This window comes from Phlebotomus papatasi, chromosome 2, assembly GCF_024763615.1.
Source record: "Phlebotomus papatasi isolate M1 chromosome 2, Ppap_2.1, whole genome shotgun sequence".
Taxonomy (NCBI): domain Eukaryota; kingdom Metazoa; phylum Arthropoda; class Insecta; order Diptera; family Psychodidae; genus Phlebotomus; species Phlebotomus papatasi.
Genome location: NC_077223.1, coordinates 15,301,157 through 15,320,006, shown reverse-complemented (window position 1 = coordinate 15,320,006; position 18,850 = coordinate 15,301,157). Strand labels below are relative to the sequence as shown.

The 18,850-nt window shown below is 34.8% G+C and overlaps 4 protein-coding genes across 4 annotated transcripts; 1 reads left to right on the top strand and 3 right to left on the bottom strand.

Moving 5' to 3' along the window:
• Window positions 1-2,931: 2,931 nt before the first annotated feature.
• LOC129802752 (uncharacterized) lies at window positions 2,932-4,754 on the bottom strand. Its single transcript, XM_055848808.1, has 5 exons — window positions 4,501-4,754; window positions 4,210-4,427; window positions 3,675-4,146; window positions 3,304-3,468; window positions 2,932-3,235 (listed from the first exon to the last, which is right to left on the bottom strand). The coding sequence occupies exons 1-5, from the start codon at window positions 4,669-4,671 to the stop codon at window positions 3,020-3,022; spliced, it is 1,242 nt and encodes a 413-aa protein (XP_055704783.1). The 5' UTR covers window positions 4,672-4,754; the 3' UTR covers window positions 2,932-3,019.
• A 188-nt stretch (window positions 4,755-4,942) lies between these two features.
• Window positions 4,943-7,218, bottom strand: LOC129800256 (arylsulfatase B-like). The gene is made up of 4 exons (XM_055844525.1): window positions 6,641-7,218; window positions 6,170-6,575; window positions 5,271-6,109; window positions 4,943-5,180 (listed from the first exon to the last, which is right to left on the bottom strand). The coding sequence occupies exons 1-4, from the start codon at window positions 7,216-7,218 to the stop codon at window positions 4,943-4,945; spliced, it is 2,061 nt and encodes a 686-aa protein (XP_055700500.1).
• A 3,848-nt stretch (window positions 7,219-11,066) lies between these two features.
• LOC129802751 (uncharacterized) lies at window positions 11,067-12,125 on the top strand. Its single transcript, XM_055848807.1, has 2 exons — window positions 11,067-11,332; window positions 11,401-12,125. The coding sequence occupies exons 1-2, from the start codon at window positions 11,126-11,128 to the stop codon at window positions 12,100-12,102; spliced, it is 909 nt and encodes a 302-aa protein (XP_055704782.1). The 5' UTR covers window positions 11,067-11,125; the 3' UTR covers window positions 12,103-12,125.
• Window positions 12,126-16,246: 4,121 nt separating this feature from the next.
• Window positions 16,247-18,515, bottom strand: LOC129802750 (uncharacterized). The gene is made up of 3 exons (XM_055848806.1): window positions 17,418-18,515; window positions 16,794-16,958; window positions 16,247-16,736 (listed from the first exon to the last, which is right to left on the bottom strand). Exons 1-3 carry the CDS (start codon window positions 18,309-18,311, stop codon window positions 16,365-16,367), a joined length of 1,431 nt encoding a protein of 476 aa, XP_055704781.1. The 5' UTR covers window positions 18,312-18,515; the 3' UTR covers window positions 16,247-16,364.
• Window positions 18,516-18,850: the final 335 nt, after the last annotated feature.

Here is an 18,850-nt window from a genome sequence, read left to right as displayed (position 1 = left end):
TAAGTAGAGGATGATGTCCCCCCACTTTCTCCATTTTACTCTGAGGCCTAGGTAATAGATCCTAGTTAAAAATTAATGGAAAACGAGAGCTTTTTTTCGTAAAACTTGGGGGTAAAAATTGGCCAAGCCATCTTAGAAGAGGAAAAGAAAGTTTCAGCCGATTTCCCAAGTCCTAAATACACCCAAGTTTTCTTAAAATGTCCCATATTCTACTCTGAGTTCACCTGACTTTGGACTACAAACTGCTTAACCGTAACGAACAATGGCTTACATCAGCCTAGGCACTATAAATCCAATATTTGGAATGCCAAAAATATTCTTACGATCGGGCAAAAAAAAAAAAAAATCCTAAGACGGTGAATCAGTTTCTTATTGAAACTAATAATTAAATTCCAACGGAAAAATTGGGTATGAATTTTTGATGAATTTGTTTCTCTGCATTGAACATAAAAATTCAAAAACAGGAAATTCTTTCGACCCTTAGGTCGCTAAATTGTTTTTCCAACTAAAATAGGTAGGGAAAGGCTATCCTTCAACTTTAAGTCTCCCTCAATGGAGTAAAAGAAAACGAAAAAAAGATCTCAAAAAAAATAAAAATTACTCATATTCGAAAGAAAAAAAAAGAAAATTTAGAGAAAATCCAGAAAAACTACTTGTAATAGAAAACTTTACGGAAAAAATCTAACTGAAAAATTGTATGAATATTTTACGCTAATTAATTACGCAGAAGGCGTAATAAATACAACGCTCTTCACCACGGACGGGCTTATCAATGACCACCGTTAATCCCTCAAAAAGTTGCGCACCAAATTGACCAAAAATGCACTATTAAGAGCCAACAAATATTCCATGGGATAAACAGAAATACTCACATATTTCATTTGCTCGGGCGCCAAAATGATACGAAAATCATTTTATTTTCCACATCTTCCTTCTAAATCCTAAACATTCCTCATATCAATTCCTCTCCCTATTCCCAATCCTTCCTTCCTTCCATGGTCCTTCCGTCGGGGGCAGGGACTATGTCCCACGCTCCCCTGTGCCCTCCGGTGAGGGCACTCCATCGGTGGTTGGGTGCATGGGATTGGGGGAGGCTTCCAAGTTTGAAGGATGATCCAGGCAGCTCTGGTGTATCGGGAGACCCCTGGGTGGCTCAAATGGGTGGCTGTGGTGCTGGCGGTGGAGTAGCCCACGGACGGAGATGTTTTCTCCTCGAAGGTCCGTGGTGGAAGAGATGGAGCTGGGCAAATTTTTCTCTTAGCACTCCGCAAGTCCTCCAATTCTCTCCGCTTTGGGCGACCTCGTCGCCTCGTCATAAAATCACCACCAATACACTCCGAGAAAATGTTGCACACGCAACATATTTACATTAATTGAAATCTATCGGTTTGTGCACGACATCATAATAGAAGGATGTAAGATTATTGGCTAATTTTCTCAAGACTCCAGATATTCAGGAAAAGAAAATATTTGAGATCAAAAATCACGAATTTCGAACTTTGTGAAATGACTTTTCTTTTTCAAAATTTTTTATATTCATTTATTTTTTTCAGCAAAAAGTTCTTTAGAAATACAAAATAGAATATCCAAAGATTGTATATTGCATATTTTGATATAATAAATTACTCTCAATTTTCCAAAAAAAGCGTGTAGAATTTTCCGGGTCATATATGACCCTATAGTCCCCAAGGGTAACAGTGTTTTCGTCCCAAACCTGCAGCGAAATGTAGTTGGGACATTGTTCTTCTTTGTGAAATGCAGGTGGGACATCTTGCTCCTGGACATTTCATCTTATATCTGATGAATTATAACATATTTTGCAATATTTTAGAGTATTCTGCAAGCGTCTCATATTGTGCAATTGTATTGTGTGTGAATAAATATGTGGATAAGTTTATTTTTGCCAAATACCACTCAAAATATTGTGACAGTGACTGTTCAAGGGATTACCAGGAAGATTCCTTGAACACCAGGAGTACAGTGTTCATCAAGACAATCCAGTTTGCCATGGTTTTAGTCAAATTAACAACTTCAAGCAAAAAAAAAACTCTTAAAAAGCCCGTGATATAGATTTTGAATATGGTAAATACACTTCCCTTGAGGACAACAGGGTCATATATGACCCGGGGTTTTTCCGAGTTTTCACGCAATGGAAAATTTTTTTCCTCTCTGAACTATTATATTTGATCATAAAGCATTAGGAAAAACTCAATTTTGCATGAATTCATCTGCTGAATAAAAGTGGGACGCGAAAGAGTTAAGGGATTTTCATTTTTTTCGATAGACGGAAAATCTCCAAAATATAAAAAAGAAGAATAAGACCGTTAATGGCGACGGCATACCTTCAAAATCAGGAAAAATTTCATGAAATCAAAATTCACATCCTTTTCTTTCCCAAACATTTTGCGTATTATCTCATCCTTTCGTACTCCAAATTCGACCGAGCTAATTTCAATTTTTTGTGATGTTTAAAAAAAGAAGAAGAGTACCAAAGAATGATATATGCAAAGTTTGTAAGAAGCTGAACCTTACAAATTAGCTCCACAAATCATTTGTGATGCTAAAATACTTCATGATAAGGCTCAATTTTATTCAAATTAGGCGGAAAACCTCTATTTTAAAGCTGCCCCAATTCAAAAGTGCCCCACTTCTCCTATACCGTATTTTATTCGTGCCTACGTACGTAATCTTTTAAAACGATTAAGAAAGTTAAAAATATTGTCTTATTCTGATCCAGATGTAATGTGATTCAATTTAGGTTAAACCAGGCTCTAAGTTCTAGGCCAACCCAACACTCTGAGTGACGTTGTCGATTTTTTAAAAGTATACATTATCATAACAGGAAGGGCAATACATCCTTTACTACAATACAATGTAAAATTCCTATAAAATGGTTAATTTTATTGTGAATCTTGGAATAAAAGACTGTTGTTTTTTTTAACTTATCTCAGGTTTAATGATATATCACCAAACCAAGCTTATCAGTTAACGAAACGAAATAGAAACACGGGGATTTTTTTTAATCATTCAACACTGTGTATCCGTCTGAAGATGGTGTTTTTCTGCAGCATTTTTTGATCCTCCTCACAATGTAAAACAGGAGCACGAGACAAAGAAGGAAGGCTAAGCCAAATAATATGCCACTTATTGCTGAATAACTGAGAATAATAATTTCATTAGAATGATATTCTTGAATGTCTTTGAGGTAGAATCTTCCGAAGCTGATGTTGATTTTCTGCAATTGAAAGTTTGCAAATCAGTTAATAAGTAGAGGTTTTAGTTAAGAAATGGTGTATCATTTACCTTTCCCGTAACATTGTGCTTGATGTCAGACTCTATGTAATTTCCAAGTTTTAGGAAAGTCGTGTTGAGAGTGGCTGTGAACTTGGTGTCGTACCTGGTCCAAACACCAACAACTTTAGCGGTAACTGTTCGATGGGGCTTAACAGTAATGTTAAAAGTGACGGTCTGAAAAAGTTTAAGAATTAGAACGTTGTTTTTTTTATTTGTACCGTAGCACCGTAGATGCGGGTGACTAAGGATGGTCTTTACCGATCCTATATACCATGTCTCGTCGGTGATGACCGTTCTTACACATTAGAATTAAAGAAAAGTTTACGAACAGTAAAGGGGGCCAAGTAACCCGTATCTACGGTAATTCAAAAGTTTCTTACGTAGTTCACGGTTTGTGTTAGAAATTCTCCAGTCTTCAACTGAAGTGTTTCATTTGGTCCGATGTATTTTAGAGGCCTTTCAGGAACTAGATACTCTTCAGTTTCATATAAGACATCACTTGGGAATGCCATCTCTATGGAAAACTTTTGAGGATAGTTTGAGGGGTTGTAGTAGGTAAAAACACCAAGGTGTTCCTCTTGAATCTCTCTACTGAATTTTGCAATTTTTTGAGGATCCTTTACTTCGTAAGAGACAGGTATACGTCGTATTAGGTATTGGTAGTATCCAGGGAATGAGCTTATATCCGGAACACCATCGATTTCATATGGTATAAATTCTGCTCGCAAATACGAATTTCTACCAATAAATTTGTAGTACATGCCCAATTGTGATATTATTTCATCTGTTCCGGTATTCATAATTTTTCGCGCAAGGAATCCTTCATTGATCTTCAAATCCAAATCAGTAGAACTGAAAGGTAATCACTTAGGAGACATTCACTTACAACTTATAGCTATTTTCATTATAATTTACTTTGTGTTCTTGATCCAGAAAAGCATTTCTGATAGGTCATCCAAGTCTTTTTTGCAGTCTTCGAAATAAAAGTCTTCTAATGGTGAAATTTTCCACCCCTCAACTGATAGATAAGGTTTGATAGACATGTAGGGAGGGTATAAATCTCTGTGAAATTGTCCAGTACTGTCTGTCCATCCATTGGTTTGATCTTTTACACAAAGTTTCTGAAGCATCACCTATATTGCATTTCCAAAAATATTCGAATTATCACATTTTGTTAATGTGAATTTTCTTTTAATAATCTCTCACCAAATCATCATCAGTTATAGGGGTAAGGAGTATGGAACAATTATCTTTATTCTGTTGCAAAATATCAATTCCACAGCATATACATATATCTTCATTACTTCCATGTGCAACTTGTATAAATAAGAAAATAGACAATCCAACTAGAACTCTCATTTTTACACCACTCAACATTTTTCTTCTTTTTGTGGAAGTAGACAAAATTCAACTGACACCTGGATCGAAATGAATTAGTATTTTGGTTGATAGAAAAGGTGAACATAAGCTGAAATATTTTTATCTTTGCACTACGAGATATTGACAGAAAATTGATAAGATAAGAAAACAATAATCGAAGGGTGAATCATTCACTGATTTCAGTTCATAAATTCTGTTGTACTATTCCTAGTTTTATCTCTCTATTAATAAAATATAAAATATGCTATATGGAAAAATTGCTTCAAATCTAATTGATCGTTAAATAATCGGGGTCTTGAGTAGTTCCGGTAGATTCCAATGTTACTTCTTCTGAAACTTCTTCGGAGGTGTCTACTTCATCAGAGTCTGAATAATTTTCTGATATTGATTCATTGAGCAAAGGAACTCGTCTATGTTGCTCTAGAGTCGTTGGGAAGATTGAACCTATACCCCCTGTGGTATTCCCAATTGCAGGGAATTCCTTAAAGTTCGCTGGTTGATAATAACTATTATATTGATTGTGAAAATTTAAAGGTTTAGGGATTTCATGGGGAGGATGAGGATAATACCAAGGATAAGAAGAAGGATGAGGATACCAATGTGAATGGGGAGGTGGATGGGGGTAGTATTGAAATATTATCGGAGGCGTTACTGTAACTATCCCTTCTGTTGTAGTTTCTGGTGTGGTATTATTAATCGGATCAGGATTTTCCGGTTCAAGTTCTAACCACCAGGTAAAAGTCCCATTAAATTTTCTCGGATCACAAGTTTCATAGTCTAGTGGCAAATTTTGCGGGTATACCATTGTGGTCCTAAACTTCTCTAAAAGAACCTGCATCAAGTACGTTCTAAATGGATCAACCCCTGCAAGATTGTTCAATTCACAAGGATCCTCCTTAATTCGAAATAGACAGGGTCCTTTCAAAGGATTGCAACCCATTGCATAAGGTATTTTTGGTTGACAGTATACTTTAGTATTCTTCCTAATTTTCTGGATACTTTTGTCACCTAAAGTCCTCAGGGCGAATGGAGCTAAGGCTTGCCAGGCATCACTAGATCTTACAATTTCGGTATATCTAGTTGCATTTGGATTATGATATTGTGGTTTTGAACTTAGCCAAGAATCGTATAATCCTTCATCTGTTGACCCGTTGATGTACTTCCATCCTTTATAGTAAATGGAACTGTATCCTATAACAGGGTTGATGTTATGGATGATTTCTTTTCGAGGACTTGGTAAGTTCTTTGCGAGTGTCGGCCACATATCATATCCATCAAATTTTCCTATTGGTCGAAGTCCACTCATTGCAACAAACGTTGGTAGCCAATCGGTATTATGGATTAATCGATTGGATACACCATGTCGAATCTCCATAAGGGGACTCCAAAAAGCTGCTGGTACGCGTACTGCTCCTTCCCAAGTCGATATTTTTTGCTAAAATAGAAAGATTCGACAATCATAATGGTATTACGCGATGTATTTCAAAAGATATACCCCTCTCAGTGGAAAATTAGAACCTCTCGATTCAAATATCCCCCTAATAGGGGCTCCATTGTCCGAAAAGAAAAGTATCACACAATTACTAAGCATCTTTTTGATACTAAGTTCCTTTATGATCTGACCGATTCCTTTGTCCAAAAGGGTCACCATAGCAGCATGAGTTCTTATTTCGGAATCACGAATATAACTTAGACTGTCAATTTCCTCTTGTGGTGCTTGCAAACCTTTTGTCACATCAATAATCCTTGAAGAATGTGGAGCGGTATATGAGGTCACAAGGAAGAGTGGAACATTTACATTATGGTTCTGGATGATCTTTGTGGATTCTTCGGTAAATAGATTTGTTGCATATTCACCCAATCCCTCATACGTAATATTTTCGTTTCTTCTGAAATCGTAACTAAAATTCAAATATATTTTTTATAATTCTTTCATCTGCTTTACACATTGTTTTATTAACATTACCCACTAAAATTTGTACCATACATCATGTGGTCATAGTAATCTAAATGTCCATTGTAACATCCAAAAAATGTATCGAAACCCCTCTGTGTCGGAATAAATGCCTTTCGGGCATATCCTAAATGCCATTTTCCAACTAAATGGGTGCTGTAACCAGCCTGTTTTAGGTATTGAGGCAAAAGTTTTAGGTGTAGAGGGAGTCCTCGTGGCTCACAAGGTTCAATTACAAAATGTTGCATCCCTATGTTAACAGGATTCTTTCCAGTAAGTAGTGCTGCTCGAGAAGGTGTGCACATTTCAGGTGTATAGTGACGATTAAGAACGACCCCTTGGTAGGCCAAAGCATCAATGTTAGGAGTAAGAATCTGATTTGAACCCCTATAGCTCACATCATTAAGACCTAAGTCATCAGCCATTAGAATGATGATATGGGGTCGATTGGGATAAATGATTTCACTGATATTTCCAGGCCGAGGTAAAGGATTCGGGGGAATCGGTAGATTTGGAGAAATCGGTTTTTTAATCCCAAAACTTAACGATCCTTTTAAAAAGGTCACCACAAAAATCACAAACATAAACATTATTCACCAAAGCCTTAAGAATGATGTGATCTGGACAAAATTCTCAAAGAAACTGAATTCATCAATCTCTCAGAATCTTTTCGAAGCAGAAAACTGTGATTTAATGGCTGGTCAGTGAACTTCTAAAAACATAATTCTTGCTTTGGGTCAAATTATAGAAGTTAATGACGTCGCTACTCGCAATATGCTATGACTATAAAATTCATTTTATTATTCAAATTTGGTAACAATTTTAACACTTGTCATCCAATACCAATTAATTAGTCATCGGAATTGCAAATGACTAATGGTCAATACGGCAGATAATCTTCTGATTTATTTGCTCAAACTTTCATCAGTCATGCTCTAAAATCGTAAACCTATATAAAGTGTCAAAGTTGGTCAAAAAGATCAGCATCGAACGATAAGGGTTAATGCAATTTATGAGACTCTGCAATTATAAAAGAAAACTATTTTATGTTAAAACTTCAAATATTCTAACTCTTAAACAGTGTCATTCTATATGCTCCCATTTAATGTCGCCTTAAATAGTACTGCTTCAGTGTGTGTATCATCTTATATAAAAAATTGGATAATTATTATCCAAGTGAAAAATATTTTTTAATTAGGTTTATTAAATCAGAAACAAGGTAGAACTATGAAATCTTGACTAGAAACTCAGAAAACCAAATGCTGGTCCAAAAACTGTACCACTAAAATTACAATTTATACCCATTTTATAAAAATGCTTCTAAATTGTAGGATAACAGCAATCAGACTTACAAATATTTCTGGCAATATGGGGAATGGGGATGTGTTCCTGCTTTCATTAAAAAATACTTTGCTCAATGTACATTTTAAGGGCAACGAGAAAAATCCACTGTCTACTTCTACCCCTGGCTATAGGTACCCCGGTCTCCCCTACTATTAATTGCATTGAGGCCATTACCCAGGGTTCAATTTTACTAATTATGCAATATAATTAATTCCTTTTCAATTGAAAGTTGATTTTTGCAGTGGTTCTTGTTCGAAATTTCAATTAGTTTAGTTCATTCTTTCCTTTTGGAGTCTGACGGGGAACTTTATGCTCTCAATTCTTCCGGTGTTCGTCAGAAGGGTATTCCTCTTTCAAATTAAAAGAATCTGGTTTTTCTCCAAAGCTTTCAACCCTTGGTATGGGTCTTCTTCAGTGGGTCAATTTGGTCAATTTAGAAACTTTTAAGTATTTGAAAAACGTTTAACGTCTGATTTATTTTATGCATCGCCACATTCACTCTAACTCTTTCCCGGGGATTCTCACTGTTTTATTAATTTTAAACTATTTTATTTGATTATTGAAAATTTTTGATACTCTCCGTGTTGATCTTTCACTGTCGCTTTGTCTACTAAATTCTCTGGATTTTCCTTTCCTTTAGTTCTATTACTTCCTTTAGTTTAGTTCAACTAACAGAATTCAACTTGAGAATTTCATCTTGTTTTTACTGCGTAGTTCAGTAATAACCTTTCTGATTTGAGAGCTCTCTCCAGTTGAGTTTTTTTCTGTACCGATTAGATAGTATCGAAAGTATATCAGAGAGAAATTACCTAAAAACCCGTTGGAAGTTCTAACATTTAAACTGACTCAGACCCGACCTGATTGTACAAAATCGGGAAGGGCTCCAAGTGGTCGACGTTACAGTCCGCCACGAGGACGGGACGGGACTCGCTAACGGGCGGCAGGACAAGATCGAAAAATATGCACATTTGGTGCCTGTACTGGCTCAGAGATTCGGAGTCGCCTCCGGCGAAGTGTTGCCTATAGTTGTGGGCACGCGCGGAGCCATCCCGCCTGCAACAATGCAAGCTCTCCAGCAGCTTGGAATCGCCTCCAAACGTGTTGCGCATGCAATTTCACTGATCGCCCTTCGTAGTTCAATCATGACATACTATGAATTCATGGACTATGATGGGCGATCGAGACCACGGGACAATTAGTTCCGTGCGGCGCCTCCGGGGTCACTGTAATAATTGTCTTGTGTGTCACCAGTGTAAAAAGTAGACTGTTTTAATACGTGTTAACTGTATACCCACTCTTTTGAGGGGTATTTTTATTTTAATACGTCGCAGTTATAAAATATTTTTTTAATGTGGAAAGAGCCTTCTACACTCTTTCTCTCTCATCTATTTATTTATTTTTAACTTATTTATTTATTAATTATTTTAATTTTACTCAAAGACAGCCAGTGACACACTGGAAATCAGCTGACCGCTCCAACCCCCGGGAGGACAAAGATAAGGGGGATACCCAGCATATCTGGGTTTTTTAATTTCGGCGAAGGGGGATTGGCAAATAGTCCATGTGTCTCACTGAAGGCACTAAATAAAGGCCACAGCCGTCTTCCCCAGCCATCAGTACCACTTAAAGGTCACCGGGCCACAAGTAACCGGAAAGTCCGGCCATCATTTTAGTGGCCGCAACATATACACAAAAGAGCAAGTTCGGAAATTCGAAATGACAGAACAATCAGTGCTAAAGTAGCGAGTACGTGATCTTGCGCTTTAGGCTTCCGGAAATATTTTCGAATAGGTTTGACTTGGTTTAGGGGTGGCTTTGTCTCTTCGAAAACTTATTACTGAATGGAGCTAAGAGGGTCAAAATCACGAAAAATCAAGATCCCGAAAACCCAAAATCCCGAAAGAAAAAATCTAGACAAGGACGAAATCATACAAAGGATAATGTCTTAAATAATTTTCCAAAACACAGAAAATTTCCCGATTTTCTCCAGGAAAAGCGGGTGCAATCGTGGTAGTAGATATGACAATTTTAACCCTTTAACGATGAGACAGTTTTCGTGGACCAAAAATCATCAATAAAAATGAAACCAATGAACAAAACCAGTAAAAGGTCTTATATTTGGCTTTCGAAAAGCCAACAGAGTCTGATTTGGTATATTTTTTTGTCTTTATGAGCTTTATGAGCGATAGGGACAAAAATAGCCTAAAAATTCAAGTAATATTTCTGACAATATACTAATGAATGATTAATATTTTCAATCTAATGAAAAATATTATGTTTAAGTATCGTAGTTTCTTTTCCCAAAACTTTTTTGCTTAAAAAAATGGAAGTATAAAAAATATTTAAAATTAATTTTCATTATGAGAATTTAAAAATTTGTCATTTTTTAGTTCAAAAATTTACTATATAGCAAATAGCTGGAGACTTCCAAAAAAATATCCTAGATTTCTTCAACCTTCTATTTTACAATTACGTACAAACATAAGGAAAAAATAACTTTAGGTAGTCAGGAAAAATTATTTTCTTTATGGGACACCGGTGTTCCAATCGTCCTTACAGGGTTAAGAATTGGGGATTTTGATCTTTTCGAAATTTTGGCTTTCGAAATTTTGGTTTTCGGTATTTTGGCTTTCAGAATTTTGACTTTCAGAATTTTGGCTTTTCTGGATTATGATTGATTCCGGAATTTTTGCATTCGGGGATTTTGGCTTTTTTGGGATTGTACCGATTGTACCCTTTTGGGATTGACCTATTCGGGACTTTGGCCCTTTCAGGATGAACTTTTTTTTAGAATTAGTTAGAGAGCATTCCGATAACTCTTTGGGCTCTTTGATACTTGTTCACCCCTTATTATCGCTTGATTCGTGTCTTCGTGCTTCATAATGTTCACCGTCGCTAAATTCCCAAGCGGTTTGTGTGTGAAATATTCCAAGAGGTAGAATACGTGGGGAAATTTTCATACTCACTCATCAAGTGAATATGTGTTGGCTTTTGAGCAACATTTTTCTCTCTTTATGCTTCAAATCTCTCTGTTGAGAGTACCCGAAGAGTGAAAATCACCCAATTCGGGTCATACGAAGGTATTTGGTCATGTTCCCAAGCATCATGAGATGTGAATTGTGACAGTTCCAGTGAAATATTCCGTGTGGAAAAATGCAGCCCAAGAGAAAAAGAACTGCGAGAATTAGTGAGGCGCAGAAGATGGTTTTAGTGGATTTTATGAAAGAACATCCTAAACTTCTTACTGGAAAGTATGATTTGCATTTTCGACACACCGATGGACAGAGATTGTGGGAGCAAGCCATGAAGATTCTGCATAATGTTCCTGGATCAAGAAAGACTTGGGATCAGTGGCGAAAGGTAAGACCTGAGTAATTTTTTGTGATTTATCTCAGAATATTACGAGATAATTTAATTTTCTTTGATAGGCATGGCACGATACAAGAAAACAAGTAAGACTTAAAGTTGAAGAACTAAATCGTCTGCACAAAAATAAAATTCCACAATCAGAGGCCTTATGCCATGTAGATGAAGCTATAAGAAAGCTTTATAACTATCAATACACTGCCGAAATTGTGGCAACAACACGGCCAAAAAAAGAAGTTAATTCAAATAAATCTAATCGAGAATCAATTGAGCAATTGGATGAGATCAATTTAAAAGGTGACCCGGATGAAGATATGGAAGAAGAGGATCCAATATCTGTTCCAAATGATTTTGAAGCTTTTTCGGCAATTGATGACATTCCAGAAGATTCAGACGAATACTTACCATCTGTAAGAAGCATTCAGGAAGTTCATATAGATGAACAAGAAGACTTAGACTCTGAACCTGAGACTGTGACTCAGAGAAGGACTTCAAAGCGTCAAAAGGAAAAGGATAATCCCGATGTTAAAGCCAGTCCTTTTGCCCAAATGGCTCAAGAATTAATGGAAAGTTGTAGGCAGCAGGCAAAAATCCAAGAAGAGTACTACAAAAATCATTTGAATCTCATTAAGGAACAGACAAATGCAATTAAAAGTTTTCTGGAGGAGAGCAACAGACAAAGGGAGGATTTGAATAAGCACATGGAGATTCAGATAGAATTGACAAATACTATGGGAGAAATCTTGAAAATGCTCAAGAAATAAAACATGAAAAACTACCATGAAAATTGTTATTTGCATACTCACATTCATGCCCTATGAGTTTTCCTACAATTTGGCCCTGGACAAGGCGGAATTTCACCTGGGGTTACAGTAACTGAGATTGTAAAGAGTATCCCTGAAAATATCAGTAGACTTTTAGGCTTCGCACACACTCTGGCTTCGAACACTTTATATTTTTCCCATATTCCTTTTATGAGTCTGAATCATCTGAATTAGCTCTGGCCTCTGGCTCTATGGCATGGATCGGGCTGAAATATATAAGTATGTTATAGCTGCACTTTATATCTAATTAAACAAAAACTTAAGTATACTTTGAACACTATTGACCAGAGCTATAAAGGGTCAAAGGTTTGAAAATTGATCAGCGTCTATCTGTTTTTATAATTAACATTTTGACCCAAATTTTAGTTTTTGTTTTCATCTCAAAAATGTTGAAATAAATTTCCAGAAAATATAGGGTAAAGTGCTCTCCCTTCGAACGTTCATGCCTTCGAATAATGTGAATATTCTTTTAGTATTCCTAAGAAACTTACACATTTCCATTAAATATTAGTTGGTTTATCATCAATTGTTGATAATTCTGTGATATTTTAATGTAAATCTATTATGAAAAACAAAATAAATTCACATTATTCGAAGGCATGAACATTCGAAGGGAGAGCATTTTCCCCTACTTGCATTAGGGGAAAGTACTCTCCCTTCGAACGTTCATGCCTTCGAATACGATGAATTTCTTTTATTTTTCGTAAGAGATTTATACTAAATTATCACGGAATTATCAACAATTGATGATAAACCAACTAATATTTAATAGAAATGTCTAAGTCTCTTAGGAAAACTAAAAGAAAATTCATGTTATTCGAAGGCATGAACGTTCGAAGGTAGAGTACTTTCCCCTACACGTTAAAAAATTTCGGAACATATTTGTTCCAAAAATTATCTCGTCCACGGACAGTATAATTTTTGGCACAATCATGTTCATTTTACGAGACTCAAAAAGATTATGACGCATATGATTTCGTCATACACGCGTCTGTATAAAACACTCTCAAGTTGATTTTTATTTGACGTTCCTTATGAACTTTCGCCACTGAAATCCATCTCGACTGAAGTATAGGCCTTAACTGTAAGACGAAAACTCTTACACGAATTTGTTCCTGACAATGGGAACAAAAAGATTCCCCATATGAGTAACAACTTCGTTCCAAAAATTGCCTCTTCCACGGACACCGAAAATTTTTGGAACAAAAATATGTTACAGATGTAGCAAAAATATTGTTATAAAGAAAATGTACCAATTTGTTCCTGACAGTGGGAACAAAACAGCCGAGTGCAACATATTCCGTTCCAAATTTCAGGAACTAATTTGAATAAAACGCAATCAACTCAAATTTGTAGATATTCCACTATATCAAAACATTCCAAAAGAAAACTCTAACAAAATTGTAACTGCATTTCATAACAAAACTATAAGGAAAAGTTTTTGGAACAAAAAATATCTTTTCTAGGTGCAAATCGATTCCAAAAAAATTTGTTCCAAGGAAAACTTGTTCCAATATTTTGGTCAGTGTCCAAAAGTTTTTCCCGTGTATCTCACTCCTCCTACAGCTCGTCATTAAAATCAGCATTTGTCGTAACTTCATTTTTGCGATTATGAGATATATACATATTTGGAATCGGCGTAATTTCTTTTATTAAACGCACTTGAGAAAAAGAAACTCTTATAATCTTAATAAAAGATATTTTAACCCTCTATCAGGTAAGACCGTCTCAAAACGGTCTTCACAAAAATCACATTTACTGCGATTACAAAGCTTTTATTTATTTAAAAGTGCTATAGTGTCCTTGGTAATAATGTTACTAACATGTTTTAAAATTTTGAACTCAGTTTGACTCTTCGTTTAGTTGCTATCCTCAGTTTTGTGTGACAGGTCAGAGAAAAAGCAACAAAAAATATTTGTGCAAAAATAACTCATTTCCAATTTCCATAAAAATACCGATTTAAAGTTATCTGACTAAAATAAATTTATTTTTTACTGAAAGATACGTCATTCTACTTTTAAAATTTTATTTAAAAAAAATGAGAAAAGTAAAAATGTGAATTTAAGAAGCAAAAAGAGTTTCAAAAAAAAATTATATTTTCTCACTAGCGCCTAAACTAAAAGAGATTAATAAAGAATGAATGCTACTGGAGGAAAAACTCTTCAATATGAACATTAAATTTCTCTAGTGTGCACTTCATTCTTTATTATCTCTTTTAGTTTAGGCGCTAGTGAGAAAATATAATTTTTTTTTATATTATATATAAATTATAAATTATATATAATTACAAAATACGTTATCTAATAAATTAAAAGTATAAATATAAATGAAAACATTACATGAATTGTTAACCAATTTATTCTTGGTGTAGTCAGTAATTAATATTTTTGTATAACACTATATATAGCTAATCACTCGTTTTTTCTTTAACCCTCTAACGGGTAAGACCGCCTCCAGGCTGTCTTCACAAAAATCACATTTACAGCGACAATAAAGGTTTTATTTATTTAAAAGTGCTATAGTTGCCTCGGTAATAGTCTTATAAACATCTCTTCAAAATTTGAACTCATTTTGACTCTTCGTTTTGTTGCTATTCCCAGTTTTGTGTGACAGGTCAGAGAAAAAGCAACAAAAAAAATTTTTGTGCAAAAAAACTCATTCACAATTTCCATAAAAATACCGATTTAAAGTTATCTGAATAAAATAAATTTATTTTTTACTGAAAGATATGTCATTCTACTTTGTATATTTTATTTAAAAAATTTGAGAAAAGTAAAAATGTGAATTTGAGAAGCAAAAAGAGTTTCAAAATAATATTATATTTTCTCACCTAGCGCCTAAACTAAAAGAGATAATGAAGAATGGATGGTTTTTTCGACTTTATTGGATCATAATTATCCTAGAAAACATTGATTTAGAACTTTATTTTCGTATATTAAAGAAAACACTGTCAATTAACAAAAATTTATCAGAATTTTTTCTTAACTTCCATTTTTAGGGAAGTTACGACAAATTTTCATACACAATTTTCTTTAATCGGCATTTACCGTAACTTCTTTTGCTCGTTTGTAATTTGCAGCAAAATTGTAATATTCTTAATAAAGCGTTCACAAACTTTTCCAAATAATTAGGATTAGGAGCGAACCACCACCGGGTCATAAGGGGAGGCTATATGGGTAAGCAAGCGCCTATGGTTACTTCGAAATCGTAAGGGGAGGGTTGAGTCAGTCTCTGGCGAAGTCCTGTCGAGAACGTTTGGACATGGCCGGAAGCTGCGCCATAAAGCCGCTTGATGTTATTTCGCAGATGCAACCCGAATTGCATCAAAATATTGTACCTCTATCTATATGCTTAAGAACTCGAATTATTTTTTTTATTACGTTGAAAAAAGTTGTCAAAGAAATACGCTGTTTTTTGGTCTACGTAACCCATGTAACACCTGAACCGATTTTGATGATTTCTCTTGCATTTTGTAGAAGACATTTATAATATCTATATTTTTGAATTACATCATTTGTTGCTCAGATTATTCCATTTGACCAATTTGTAGTTTTCGTGTAAAAAAATATTTTCCCATAATAAGGCTGTGAAAATACACAGGTACTGAAAAAGGTTTTATAGAAAGAAATGACCTCACATAATCATACAATTTAAAATTACCAAATCCAAATTACAAGTACCAATGAACAGAAATGTCCCGACTCCAGAGCAACCGACTGGATTAAGTTCGTCTGCAAAATGACAGGACATTTTGGTCCATTAATCGCACCTATAAATCTTACAATTCATCCGAATACTACATATTTTAGTTTAAGTACAAAATTTTGATAAGACTACAATCCCAAACCGTTCATTTTTGAAAAGATGAACTGTGTCAATGTGAAAGCGGATTTGTAAAGTGGGACTGAAACCCCACGACGCTTACTTTAACCGTTTCGCCTCTGTTATAGCAAGAGTCAGGCGTGCTAGAAGAGTTTAGTCCTTTTTCAGATATCGTTCATAAAAAAAAAAGCATAGAAGAGTCAAGGGATTAATATATTGTTGTCTCTTTTCAGTTAGATTTGAGCAATAAAAAGACCTTCAATTTTTGAAATAATATAAAATTTGTTTAATGATGAAAATATACATTTAAATCAAAAAAATTTTGATTTTACCATTTCATTTAATCATAAATGAAAGACAATTTAAAACTTTTCAGACAGTTAATTCTTTGACTCGATCTCTTCAATGATCCATGATGTAACGTCAGAAATAAAGGATCCTAGTCTAACTATTTTGTCACCAAGAATTTCTGCTCTTTCTTCAATTGTTTCAGCCCAAGATTTCCAAGAGTCAGCTAAAGGTCTCTCTTCCTGTAAATTAGTTGTGATTCTTTCATAATCACACCTCTTTTTCTTCTCTACACAGTTCATAATTTTAATAACAATTAGAAGTAGTAAGGCAAAGAAGATCATTCCAATAATACACCCTGAAGTTAGGAACACAATATCGTATGGTATGATGATGATAATTCCTTTGCAACCTGATAGTTTCACATTTTTCAAAGTCAAATCCTCAATGATGAATTCGCTTCTCTGCAATAAAATTTAGAACTATTAAAAAATATATTCCTAAAATTAGTTCTATGTTACCTCTCCGAATTTTTCAATATAACTGCGGTCTGAAAGATTATGCTGGCCCCCAAACTTAACTTCAATTGTTGCTTTGAATTTAGTATCGATATTCTTTTTGGTTCCATGAATTTCCGCTGTCATGCAAGAATTAGGCGGGATGTTGTAACCTCCGTTGATTTTGTACTACAAGGTAGTAAAATAAATTATATCAATTGCTAATATAAAATTATAAAATTGCATCTTAATGTTTGATATTGATTGTTGTATAGATAAAGAGAAGGTTAAGAATTGGAAATACGGTTTTACAAATCGTTATGCCCTATGACACACTTACGATTTAGGCAGAGAGCGGTTTAACACATTTATAATTAAAATAATTATCTAGATTACATTTCTATCATTTTCTGACAAATCCATCGCTTGGCTTCAGGGTAAAAAAACTTAGTTAATGGTAAATTGATTGGAATTTAGTCAAACCATTATTTTGATTATAATTACGTTAAGCCGTTTCTCAGCTTAAGTCGTAAGTGTGTCTAAAACATTATTCACGGTTTCGGTCTTTGGATAACAGATCGAATTGAAGACCAACGCTATAGATCAATTTTTCAGCTCGTAGCGTCCTCTAGAAGAAAGTATTCTTACCGTAATGGTAGTTTCAAGGTAGATTGAATCAAAGCTTGTGTCCAACTTCAACAGACGAGTTCTGTTATTAGGATCCTGGAGCTCAATAGTGATTGGAGCTTTATTCCATGAAAAGTCATAGTATCCCAATTTAAAGTAAGTTCGAGGGAAGAATGTATAATTCTTGAAGTCCATAAAAGTATGAATAGTATGATTAAAAGTTACTTCTTCAAAGTCCATATTTTCTTCCGAAGGGTTACACATTGAAAATTTCCCAAATGTTACTCTATCATCCTTTCTATGAGAAATCAGTCCTTCTACTGTATCACCCAAATCTTCTATTTTTGTTATTTTGTAAGAAGTTGGACGTCGCACGATGTACACCATTCTTGTAATATTTACATTATTTTTATTGGGTATATAACAACAATAGGAAGACTTAAAGGGGGCACCCTTTTCTGATGCTTTATCAGAATAACATATCATTCCATGATATTTATTTTCTTGTATCTCTTCCTCTTCAATGAGAATGGATGCATAACAGTCTCTAGTTTTCCTCAGTACTTTAAATAACTTAGAATCACTTTCGGGGACTACGTACAGTAGTCCATCGAGACTATTAAACATTGTATGACAATGTTCTTCTTTAGGAAACTGGAAAGAAGACACAGTATTTGTATCAGGATCCAGGAAAAAGGCTATTTTGTAGTCCAAAAAGTTGTTGTAAGAGGCCAAAGATCTTGTGAGACAATAGTCCAACAGGAACCTCTGTTCCTCATCAGTCGCTGGCCTAGCGATATCTGCACACTCCGTGAGATTTTGCTTGATAATTTGATCATCGCAACAAAGGCAAACTTCACTTGCTCGCGCAATAGTCGTAAACGAAACGAGTATTAAAAACGCTTTGTAAAGCATGTTTCTATTGATTTTTGGAAAAGCACATAAAGGTACATGCGTTCGAATAAACGTTGATTGAATGACTGACGAAAGATACTGCGACTATGAGCGATAAAGGTTTCATTTTGCTCAAATGTTATAGATAACAAACATTGCAAAAAGAAGAAAAATCACCAAAATATCTGAGATTATTAATAGTATCACCTAATATCTATATAATCCTGACTTTAGTTCTAAAAGAAAAGAAGCAGAACTTAAATATTTGGGATAAAATCCAATAAATATAGTAATTACCTGTTACCTATTTTATAACATCTCTTCCATAATTTTCTATATTAAATAATTTAAAAATTCGTCGTATTTAATTTCATTTGAAATTAATTATCATCATCATCATTTTTAATCGCTTTGGGGTCGCAGGCCTATGGCATGCAAATTAGCAGCCCATGCTTGTCGATCCTCCGCCACTTTATAAAGATGTTCGGGGTCGATCTCAAGGTGTTCCAAGGCAAAATTCTGAATTTGATTCAGCCATCTTGTTCTAGGTCTGCCCCGAG